The sequence below is a fragment of the Hyla sarda genome, chromosome 11, assembly GCF_029499605.1.
Source record: "Hyla sarda isolate aHylSar1 chromosome 11, aHylSar1.hap1, whole genome shotgun sequence".
In the NCBI taxonomy this organism is placed as follows: Eukaryota; Metazoa; Chordata; class Amphibia; order Anura; family Hylidae; genus Hyla; species Hyla sarda.
In genome coordinates this window covers 23,969,918-23,982,395 of record NC_079199.1, presented here as the reverse complement: position 1 = coordinate 23,982,395, position 12,478 = coordinate 23,969,918, and the positions used below count along the sequence as shown (strand labels likewise).

At 44.9% G+C, this 12,478-nt stretch overlaps 1 protein-coding gene across 8 annotated transcripts in view; it reads right to left on the bottom strand.

Moving 5' to 3' along the window:
- SPTBN5 (spectrin beta, non-erythrocytic 5) overlaps window positions 1–12,478 on the bottom strand; it is a 278,824-nt gene that overhangs the window by 167,814 nt on the left and 98,532 nt on the right. For all 8 annotated transcript variants that reach the window (XR_008848753.1, XM_056545854.1, XM_056545855.1 and 5 more), the window contains 3 exons: window positions 8,955–9,100; window positions 2,513–2,627; window positions 1,922–2,032 (listed from right to left, as the gene is read on the bottom strand). Coding sequence is in view for 7 of the 8 variants with exons in the window: in XM_056545854.1 (XP_056401829.1) it covers window positions 1,922–2,032; window positions 2,513–2,627; window positions 8,955–9,100 (372 nt within the window). In the remaining variant the exon portion in view is untranslated. The remainder of the gene's footprint in view (window positions 1–1,921; window positions 2,033–2,512; window positions 2,628–8,954; window positions 9,101–12,478) is intronic.

Sequence of the window (12,478 nt, the reverse complement as noted above, 5' to 3'; positions counted from 1 at the left end):
GAAGAAGCTGCATGGTTATTATTTTTCTACAACCCCCACAACATCTTTAACTCTAAAAGAAAAGAAATGATAAAGTAAGGTTTAAAGGGGTACTCCGCTGGCCCAGCGTTCGGAACATTTTGTTCCGAAAGCTTGGAGCAGGCGGCGGGGGTCGTGACATCACTGCCACGCCCCCTTGTGACATCACGCCACGCCCCCTCAATGCAAGTCTATGGGAGGGGGCGTGGCTGCCACCACGCCCCCTCCCATAGACTTGCATTGAGGGGGCGTGTGGTGACATCACGAGGGGCGTAGCAGTGACGTCACGACCCCCGCTGCCCACTCCAAGCGTTCTAAACGAATGTCGAGTACTGCACAGAGATTGCGGGGGTCCTAGCTGCGGGACCCCCCCACCCCCCCGATCAGACATCTTATCCCCTATCCTTAGGGACAGAGTACCCCTTTAAGTCCCCATTCATACTAAGAAAATTCCACCTGGAATTTCCAAGAGGAAATTCTAAGCTGAATTCACTTGAAGCATTGATTCCAATTGGATTCTGCTGCACAAATCGCAATCCATCTTCTGCCAGTAGAATGAATTTTCATTTTTTTCAGTGGAATTCCATTTGTTGAATGGGATTTTTTCTTCCCCAATACTTACTTCTGTAGATGGTATTCTGGGTGATGCCAATTTTGGAGTGTACAAATGGAATTACGCTTGGAATCTGAGTGTGAATTAGGCCTAAAGGTCATGAGCTAAAGTAAAGTATTTTGCACAAAAAAGTTACAAAATAGAGACATGTCGTTGTCCCCCTAGTTTTCTTCATTGCTGCATGTGTTGTAGACTAGTATTCAGGGGATTTTACTGGATAGATTATTGATGGCCGGTCCTCATCGTAGATCATAAAACTCTGATTGGTGTGGGTCCAACACCCGACACCCCTGCTGTTTGCCAAAGCCATGGTGCCCACATAAAAAATGAAGAAGACGGAAGTAGACGCCTCCATTTATTGTGACTTGGCCATACTGGGTTACTGTAGCTCAGCCGTCCTTGAAGACCTTATCTGCTATGTGCAAGATGAATATAGATGAAATAATCAAATAATCCCAATAATAACCCATTAAAGGGGTACTCCCCTGGCCAGTGTGGAATTAAATGTTCCGAGCGCTGCGGGGGTCAGCCACGTCCCCTCCTGACGTCACAACCATGCCCCCTCAATGCAAGTCTATGGGAGGGGGCGTGACAGCCGTCACGCCCCCTCCCATAGACTTGCATTGAGGGGCGTGGTCATGTTCTCACGAGGGAGCGTGGCTGACCCCCGCAGTGCGAAAACAGCGTTCCGAACATTTAGCTCCATGCAGGCCAAGTGGAGTACCCCTTTAATACTCAGTCTAAGCTCATTTATATCATATTTAAAGGGGTACTCCGGTGCTTAGACATCTTATCCCCTATCCCGGCCGTCACGCCCCCTCCCATAGACTTGCATTGAGGGGCGGGCACGACGTCACACGGGGGCGGAGTCATGACACGCTCTTTCGCTCATGTGGTCGGGATCCGAAGCCTCCAGCGTTGCCGGAAGCCGTTGAGGTGGGTGCTGCACGCGAGATCCCGGGGGTCCCCAGCAGTGGGACCCCCGCGATTTGACATCTTAACCCCTATCCTTTGGATAGGTGATAAGATGTCTAGGGGCGAAGTACCCCTTTAAGTCCGTTCCAAGCTTAACAGTCATACAGTCGGTACATTTACCCTCAAGACAGTATCTCCCTTATTTTGAATGCATAGTGCCATTAACACATGATGGCAGTCTGCACTGAAATGTCACTGAGCTATGTGAATGCTTGAGACAGCTGTACCACATCAGCCATGTAAGAGCAGTGAGGGTCTTAAGCGGGGAGCACTGGGGCTAGGATTCTCCAGACTGCACAGTAATGAATCGTTTACCTGCTGCTCATTCCCAGACAACTCATGTTCCAGGGCCTCATGTTTACGCAGCTGGGACTGGACTCCGCTAAGGTCTTTGGCAATGTCATCTGGAATGCTTTTGGCTTTTTCCTGCCAGGCAATTAAAGAAAAACAACACTTATGCTCAGATATCTAATGATCAGTTCACAATATACTGTACTTAAGAGGTCGCTCTCCATTTTTTTTTATTTTGGCACATTAGTGTAATATCGTGTATCTGGAGTCAATTAGCGCCATCGATCATTACACGGTGTTATACATAGACATGGGGCACAATTTAATAGCAATCGCATACACTAAAAGTGTTGCGATTTTTTGTAATACATTTAGGCAACAGATAACTTTCACTGATATTCCAAAGTCTACAGAAAAAGCGAGTGGCCGTATTAAAGGGATTTTCAAACCAAATATATTTATGACTGTTCCATATGATAGAGGATAAATGTCTGATTGCTTGTACCATGTAAGGTAAGGCAGTTGTTCAACATTAAGCCTAATGAATTGTTTACCCTTTCTCCCCTTCCTCCCACCAATTTTCTTCTCATTGCACATCAAAAAAGTCATAATAACCTCTATCTGAGAAAGGGCTTCTTTAAGGTCCCAAAAACACTTATGAACAGCTTCAGCATCCTGCAGGCGCTTTCCTCGTTGCTTAGTTAGTTGCTGAAGTTCTTCCCAAGATGCCCTTAAAAATAAATAAATTACATTACAACAAAGTCATTTTTAAAATGATAAAATTTATAGCCCAATGTCAAGAAGTCAGGGCCGAACTGCTTAAGTGCCACAGCTTGGCACACCTGCTCACTCACCATAACTTCCCAGCCTCTCCTTGATTAATGTACAAGGCTGTGTACATTATTGTTGGTCACTGATTGTGAGTGGCGGCTGCTAATAACAGCCGTCATTCACTGTCTACGAAACAAGCGCAACTCTTGCACACATTTCATAGCCATACTGCACACTGTGCCATACATGTACAACATGTGTCGTCTAAGGGTTAAGTGAAACAAAAAGAGCTGTGTAGGATGTTTAAAACTGGGTGAGGAACAGCCAAACTCTGCTACAAAAGGGGAGATTGTGGAAGACAGTGTAATGTCACAGGTACACAACATAGCAAAAGTGGGCACAGATGCATCAGTATGGTCACTCCCAGGCAAAGAATGCAAAGTGGACTGGGGTTTCAACATGTGCTGTCCAAGCTCTTTTAAAGATGCACAAAGAAACAGGTAACTCTGAAGATCATAGATGTAGTGGTCGGCCAAGGAAACTTTAAACAGCAGATCAAAGACACATCATGCTTACTACCTTTCAAAATCAAAAGATGTCCAGCAGTGCCATCAGCTCAGAACTGGCAGAAACTATTGGAGCCCAGGCACACCTATCTACTGTTTGGAGAAGTCTGGCCAGAAGTGTTCTTCACTGAGGAATTGCAGCCAAGAAGCTATACCGTTAATATAGAAACAAGGCCAAGTGACTTAACATAGGAACTAGGGTGCAGACAAAATGGCAGCAGTTCTTGATGGAAGAGTTAAAATGTGGGATATTTGGCTGTAACAGAAGGCAGTTGGTTTACCGAAGGACTAGAGGGCGGTAAAATAATAAGTGTCTGCAGGCAACAGGGAATCATGCAATGCTATTACGAAATTGCATTGCAGCAAATGTAGTTGAGGATTTGGTCAGGATTACAGAATTACTATCACAAAGGTTTTGACATGTCATGCAAACATCAAAAGTTTGGATTATCTGGACAAATAATCACTAGAGCTAGCCGGGTGAAATGCGAGGTTGTGCTTTTAAAGGAAAACACTGGGTTATAGTGCGGGTGAATGCGGGGTCCCTAACTCATATATCGTACCTGCAGTCTGGCGCCTGGTCCCTACTGAGCGCTCACGTGACCAGCGACCATGAATATTCAAATCCAGCGCACAATTCACAGAAGAGAGAAGAGGGACCGGGCGCCTGACTGCAGGTATGTATGGGACCCTGCATCGGTCTATTGTTCCCCCGCACTATGACCCGGTGTTTTCCTTTAAGTCCCTGGCTTGGTGCTTAATTTGGGAAAGTGGCTCCAATATAGTCCATGGGGCCTCTTCACCTACAACATGACAGATTGAAAGCCGAGATGAAGAGTGAAGTGAGCTGCCATGCTCTTCCTCTACCTATAGCTAGCATTCAGTGGGGGCACTGAGGTCCTGACTGATTAAAACCTTTGACAAGTCTATATGACATGTCAAAAGTTTATTTTTAATTATGTATATGTTTCAAAGGTATCTCCAATGCTGATAAATACAGTAAAATACATATAAATCATGCAGTACCATCAAGGAGGCATCTGATTGGCTAAAAATTACTCTGCAGCAGTACAAAGACCCTAAACATACAGCCATTGACATTAGGAACTCTCTTCAGTGTAATGAAGTACAAGGAGTCCTGGAATTGGAGACATGTCCACCACAGAGATCTCAACATCATTGAGTCTGTCTGGGATTATACAGATAGCCAGATGGATTTAAAGGGGTACTCCACTGGGCAGCATTCAGAAGTAAATGCATTGAGGCAGCGCGAAAACAGCATTCAGAACATTTACTTTCGAACGCTGGCCAGTGGAGTATCCCTTTAAGCTAGCCCTATATCCACAGAAGATCTTTGGTTAGTTTTCCAAGATGTTACTCCCATAGAGATCAATGTCAATTTTTTTTTTCTGTCAGAATCGTTTCCACACGGAATTGGCGCGGAATTTCCGCATGAAAAAAAAAAGAGGATATTATATATATATGGGGGTACGTTCACACTAAATGTTAAAGTTCACACCGCGGAATTGCACCCGGAAATTCCTCGGTGTGAACTTTAACATTAGTGTGAATGGGTCTCCGCGAGACCCTTTCACACTGCAGAATTTCAGTGGCGGACATTTCCGCCGCTGAAAGTGTTCTGCGCAAAGAAAGAACATGTTCATTCTTTGTGCGGAATCCGCGAGCGGACCATAGCCGTCAATGGTGACGGCCCAGTGCCCCGCGGCCCTAGCGCCAAAGTATTCGGCCAGGCGGAATCTCCGCTCGCTGAATTCAGCGAGCGGAGATTCAGCAGTGTGAACGCTCCCTTATACTCTTCTCCTCCTCCGCTTGAAATTTTCATTTCCGCGTGTGGAATTCCGCTCAAATTCCGCGCCAATTCCAGTCCAATTCCGCGTGAAATCTCTGTGAGTTCTTGTGGAAAAGTAACAATATTTTGAGGCGCAAAATTTCTGCTTGATTTCCGCCCCAATTCCTCAGTGTGAACATACCCTAAAACAACCTTCATACTGAGTTCCTTCAAAACCTGGGTGCAACAACTTTATTTTGAAAGTGTTCTTACTTTGCAGCATTTTTTCTCATATATATATATATATATATATATATATATATATATATATATATTCATATAACTGAAAACATTTTTTTCAGTATGCAAATGTCAAAACAACTCATTAAATAAAAATAAAACCCTGTTGCAAGGAGGTTGTAAGGCCGCTTGTCAGTGACATATCTTGTAGCTGCAGGATTTTGTTTTTCTGTATGCCTGAAATAATTATCTAATTAAAGCTTCTAGTCCGGAAGAGTCTGCTAATAGAGCGCCTAGAGATATACAACTAATCCCTCCCGCTTCCTTGGCATTTATTCTTTCCCTCTGCACCTGAGATTTTGAAGATACGTGTGTAAATACAGGAGCGGGGCAGGGAGGATTAGCAAAAAAAAGTTGGACTCACCTAACGTGTGAAATGATAAACCACAGACAGCTGTCCTGCAGCCACTGAACTTGGCAAAAGAACATATTTCTCTCCAAAATAGATGATCTTATTTATATGAAGAGAAAAGGGAGACAAAGCTGCCACGTAGCCCCTTGACAGAGTATTCTGTTGTACCTATCACCTTATTCTGATGCCTATATGCACAACTCTGTACAAGAGGTCTTATCCATGCAACAAAAAGCAACTGTGCCAGCGATGTCAATAGGAACTGTATTTTGATGCCAGCTGGAAAACCCAATCAATGGTTCAACACTAGAGATGAGCGAACTTACAGTAAATTCGATTTGTCACGAACGTCTCGGCTCGGAAGTTGATGACTTATCCTGCATTAATTAGTTCAGCTTTCAGGTGCTCCGGTGGGCTGTAAAAGGTGGATACAGTCCCAGGAAAGAGTCTCCTAGGACTGTATCCACCTTTTCCAGCCCACGGGAGCACCGGAAAGCGGAACTAATTTATGCAGGAAAAGTCATCAACTGCCGAGCCGAGAAGTTCGTGACAAATCAAATTTACTGTAAGTTCGCTCATCTCTATTCAACACCATCAACCCTATCGAATACAGCTGCCTAGGGGATGTCTTTGATTTTAAAGATTTAAAGGGGTTGTACGCTGCCCTGACTTTCGGAGCTCCGCTCACAGCGTCCGGAAGTTCATTACTCCGAACGCTGTGTGCGGGCTTCCGTGTTCGCGGCCGCCGGGCGTGACGTCACAGCCGGCCCCTCGCGACTTCTCGCCCGCCCCCTTGTGACGTCTCGCCTGCCCCCTCAACAAAAGTCTATGGGAAGGGAGCGCGACCTCGACGTCACGAGGGGGCGGGCGAGGCGTCACGAGGGGCCGGGCGTGACGTCACGCCCGGCGGCCGCAAACACGGAAGCCCGCACACAGCGTTCGGAGTAATGGACTTCCGGACGCTGTGAGCGGAGCTCCGAAAGTTAGGGCAGCGCACAACCCCTTTAAGAGGAGCTACTAATAAAAACATACTGGGGATCTGATAGATCAGTGGTCTTCAACCTGCGGACCTCCAGGTATTGCAAAACTACAACTCCCAGCATGCCCGGACAGCCAACGGCTGTCCGGGCATGCTGGGAGTTGTAGTTTTGCAACATCTGGAGGTCCGCAGGTTGGAGACCACTGTGATAAATCCTGATAAGGCCTGAATTGGTACTGGGATCCAGTGGGTCCCGCAGAACCCATTACAAAACTTGTGCGCGGTAATGATGTTTTTGTGGGCGAGAGCATACAGAGTGTCCCGCAAAATTCCACACAATCCCACAAACCGCTAAAATGCTACAGGGGGCTGATGAAATGGCACAAGGGAGTGATGAAATGGCACAGGGGTACTATCTCTAAAAGCTGTGACAAAATGGTTGCGGGAGAGGAACACGCCCCTTACGGGAGCAGGCAGAAGCTAGATTAGAAAAACAGTCCCACGCAGGGGTTTACTCTGCACTATTGCAGCTGTTGCATCTGTTTTTTCCCCTTCCATATAACAGAGGCATCTTAAATTTGTAAATAATGGTTTAGGATATATAAAATGTACATAACAGTATGAACCATACTTGGCGTGTTTTTAATGTATATGATACAAGAGAATATCTGGGAAATCTGCTCTTATGCAAGCTTTTTTTTTATGCAAACTGCACCAAAGTGAACTTCTAAGGGTACATTCCCACACGGCGTATTTGCTGCTGCGTATTTTATTTTCTCTGTTGAAGTCAATGGGTAGGAAAATACGCAGCACCAAATACGCAGCAAATACGCAGCAAAATACGCCACGTGGGAATGCACCCTAAGGGTACATTCCCACACGGCGTATTTGCTGCTGCGTATATTATTTTCTCTGTTGAAGTCAATAGGTAGGAAAATACGCAGCACCAAATACGCAGCAAAATACGCCGTGTGGGAACGTACCCTTCGGCTGCTTTCACACTATAAAGTTCTTCTGTTTTAAAGAGCCGTTATAATGTTCCGTTATGAAAACCCTTAAAAACGTACGTTACAAAATCCCATGCGGACGTTACAAAATCGCATTAAAGTCTATGGGATTTTTACATTATCAGTTTTAACCAATCATAGCCCGTTATTAATAATGGACGTTATTTTGTGACGGGAGAAAAATAGTGCATGTACCGTTTTTTATCCCGTCACAAATAACGTCCGTTATTAATAACGGGCTATGACGGGTTAAAGTAGATAATGTAAAAATCCCATTGACTTTAATGGAATTTTGTAAAGGCCGTATGGGATTTTGTAACGGCCGTTTAACAGCTGTTTTCCAAGAAACTTATATATCAACTGGCTCCAGAAAGTTAAACAGATTTGTAAATTACTTCTATTAAAAAAAATCTTAATCCTTTCAGTACTTATGAGCTTCTGAAGTTAAGGTTGTTCATTTCTGTCTAAATCCTCTCTGATGACACCTGTCTTGGGAAACCCCAGTTTAGAAGCAAATCCCCATAGCAAACCTCTTCTAAACTGGGTGTTTCCCGAGACAGGTGTCATCAGAGAGGATTTAGACAGAAAAGAACAACCTTAACTTCAGAAGCTCATAAGTACTGAAAGTATTAATATTTTTTTTATAGAAGTAGTAATTTACAGATCTGTTTAACTTTCTGAAGCCAGTTGATATATATATAAAAATAAAAAATAAAGTTTTATCCTGGAATACCCCTTTAAAAACGGCTGTTAAACGGCCGGTACAAAATCCCATACGGCCTTTACAAAATCCCATTAAAGTCTATGGGATTTTTACATTATCTGCTTTAACCCGTCATAGCCCGTTATTAATAACGGACGTTATTTGTGACGGGAGAAAAAATGGTACATGCACTATTTTTCTCCCGTCACAAAATAACGTCCATTATTAATAACGGGCTATGATTGGTTAAAACTTCTGTTTAACTTTCTGGAGCCAGTTGATATATATAAAAAATTTTTTTTCCTGGAACACCCCTTTAATGGTTTTCTTAACGGAACATTATAACTGCTCTTTAAAACGGAAGAACTTTATGGTGTGAAAGCAGCCTAAGAATTTCTAGCTACAAAGCGAACATATATAGCAAAGCATGAAAGAAATCAACATCATTTTACTACTGAAGTTAAGCATACAGCAATGTCCTGTAAAGCTCCTGGTTACGTGGAAATATCTTAACCTGAAATGTCTCTGATTGCCTTCACAGAAAATTATTAGACTCTTTTGCCAAAAAAATACTTTGGACGTCCAGTTACCGTAGCTCCTTTTGCTTTTGAACAATTTGCAGTGAGTCAGAGTGTCCTCTGTCAAGAAGACTATCCGCAAGCCGTTGGCACCCAGACACCCTTTGGCCAGCTGTTTCCATCTGGTGCTGGAAGGTGTCAAACTTTGCCTGGAGTTGCTGTAAAAACAAAGATTTACCAAAATCGTTTCGGGTTTTCTTCTGTTCCTGTACTACAAATATCGATAAAAGTGTTAGGCCGCATTCACATCACGATTTCTCCAATTTCTCCATCCGACCTGAGTGCACGATTTTTATAACTTAAAATCGTATGAAATCGTATATAAAGTCGGATCCATTGACCTCCATTAAAAAATCGAATCCATTACACACATCCGATTTGATCCGCATCCGATTTCACACGATTTTTGTTCAGGTCTGAAATCGTGGTCAACCCCCGATTTCAGACCCGAACAAAAATCGTGTGAAATCGGATGCGGATCAAATCGGATGTGTGTAATGGATCCGATTTTTTAATGGAGGTCAATGGATCAGACTTTATATACGATTTCATACGATTTTAACTTATAAAAATCGTGTACTCAGGTCGGATGGAGAAGTCGTGATGTGAACGCAGCCTTAAATATAAATAAAAATAAAAAAAACACAAGAGTAATCTACCCTAGAAAATTAGAAGATATTTTGTACTGTAGATTACCAGAATATCAAAAGTCAAAGTTTAGTAATGTGACAAAGCGAAGACAGTGGATTGCAGGTAAAGTGTTTTCCTACTAGTCATGGAGCTTCAAAGGCAAATAACCCTATATAGCAATGGTCTCCAAACTGCGGAGTTCCAGATGTTGCAAAACTACAACTCCCAGCATGCCCGGACAGCCTACGGCTGTCCGGGCATGCTGGGAGTTGTAGTTTTGCAACATCTGGAGGTCCGCAGGTTGGAGACCACTGCTATATAGCATGTGTGGTTCTTCATTAGACATGTATCACAGAGATCCCAACAAAATGTAGTGAATAACATAAAGAGAACCTGTCACGCAGTCCAGTCTGCAGGCAGAATGCTATAAATCACTAGGTAGCACCACCCACTTGACTACTTAGTACAGAATGAGCAGAGATTTACATGACAAATAACTTTTCTCGGTCGCTCTTCATTGGGGGACACAGATACTGACGGGTATATGCTCTTGCCACTAGGAGGCGCTGACACTATTGAAAAAAGTCGCCTCCTCCCTGGCAGGATATACCCGCCAACTGGAAGAGAGGTAATGAGTTTTAGATAGTGTCAGTAGGAGGCAAGACACAGGTCGTGGAGAACGTGTCTATTATTTTATTATTTTTTAGTTAAGGAGGTATAGTTAGGTTCTTTTTCATTTGCTATTTTTCTAGGATGGGCGACAGGAGCATGGCGTTACCTTATCTCCCACATGCGACAAAAGGGCACAGAACATAACAGCATGGGCCGTAGAGCCTTTATCGCCAACGGCCAGTGACGGGAGGTTGCACCCTGGGTACGGGTCCCCCACTGCCCCTGCTCGCCTCGCTATGGCAGCCTGATATGATGCAGCGTGGCCTAATGCTGGCTGAAGACATCGAGGGGTGAGTATGTGGGGACAGCTGAGGTGAGTATGCCCCCCTTCTCTCCCCCCCCCCCCAACAAACGAGCAGTTCATGGGGTCCAGGCAGTGAGGGGTTAAGGGGGAGGTACTCCGTTTCTCCCAGCGGCTCTCTGCTAGTTTTTATTTGCCAGCACTTCACTTCTGCAGCTCCGTGCTCTTAGGAAGTGCCGGCGCCACCTGCATGCAAACAGGTCTGCTGCAGACCCGGCAGCTCTACCTGCACTCCTACTATGCGCCGGGCGCCACCATCACCTCATCTCTGCGCCCGGGTCTGCTGTGCGGACCAGGCGGGTGTGCGCCCCCGCGCCAAGTTAGGACCGTTGTTGTGCTGCAGGAGCATTTTGTCAAAGGCCCCTTTCCTTCCCCTTGCCTGCTCAGTTTGTGTTCTCAGGTGCCAGAGAGTTTTCTTGCATTGGGTACCCTCCTGGACACCTGGGTCGTCTTTCTCCCTTGAACGTCCTTCCTGTTCTTGGGCTGTAGTGATGGCTGGAACCTGGGCCATGCGTGGCACTCCTGCCCAGCTCCTTTCCGCTTTCCCTGGGGTGGTTTCAATGAACCGCGCTATTTCTAGTCTTGTCTCAGAAGTACATTCCTCTGTGCTTTTCGCGGTGGCTGGGTTTGCGCTCACACTTTGGGTGTGGGACCTTCTTGAGTCCTGGTAACCTCCAGTTCCCATGTCTTCCACTACGGAGCTCAGGGATGCCCCTTCTCAAGGCATTCCGGTTCTTGTTGGCCCACCTTCCCAGGTTTACGCAGATTTCCCTGGTGTTTCTCTCCAGGTTCTCTTGTATTGGTTGTTTCTCTGGATGAGGTTCTATTGTCGTTCTCCTTTCCACTACGTTTTCCTGACAGGATGGTTCTCTGGCTAGTTCCAGGGTTTCCTGGGACTTGGCTTCTTCCTGCCTTCCAGGATGGTGTGCGACTGGGACGACAATTCTTGTTCCTTTATGCGGCCATCGGGTCTTTGGGTCTCTGCAGAGGACTGTTTCTTCCCTGGCATCCTCCCCCCCTCCATGGTTGTGGGGGCTTCCAGATGCTCATCCTTGCCCAGGTTGACTCTCGGCCCAGGGCCTCGCCTGCAGGCTTAGCAGCGGTTATGGTTCAGTCTCTGGACTGACTGACTCTCTCTCTCTGGTGGTTGTTTTTCCCACCCTGGGGGCCTGCTTTGGTGCATCCCATCAGTATCTGTGTCCCCCAATGAAGAAAAGTAGATTTTTTTGTACTCACCATAAAATCTCTTTTTTGTAGCCATCATTGGGGGACATCGCACCCACCACTTTCTTCATGTCTTGTTCGGATAATCTTTTTCAGTTCTGGGGATTTTTATCAGAGTTTCCTTTCTAGGGTCCTTCGGACAAATCTCTTGTTGGCTTCTCCTACTGCTTTGTGACAAAACTGATTACCTCACTTCCAGTGGGCGGGTTTATCTTACCCTGGAGGAGACGACTTTTTTTCCATAGTGTCAGCGCCTCCTAGTGGCAAGAGCATATACCCCATCAGTATCTGTGTCCCCCCGCCCCCCCCCCCCCCCCCCCCCCCCCAATGAAGGTTACGAGAAAGAGATTTTATGGTGAGTACAAAAAATAAATTTTTCCACAAAACTATATATGAATCTGCTCAGCTCCTCCTGCTCTATAACACGATGCAGACTAAACTGCATTTTCAAAGTCACGTTTTATGTAGTATGCCTTGAGCTTTTTGATTTGGTTATTGTTTATACAATTTCAGCAATAAGCATAATAATACAACCAACCACAAATAAATATTTCCTTTCCTTTTTCTCTATGATTTATTCCTTTACTTGTTATGTGGGCCTGCAATTTGTGAGTTATTGCTGTTGTTTTCTTTTATTATCCTTTGTTTATTTTGTTTTATGTTGTTATGTTTCCTTTTCAAAAAGGGAAACATAAAACCATTATAAAAT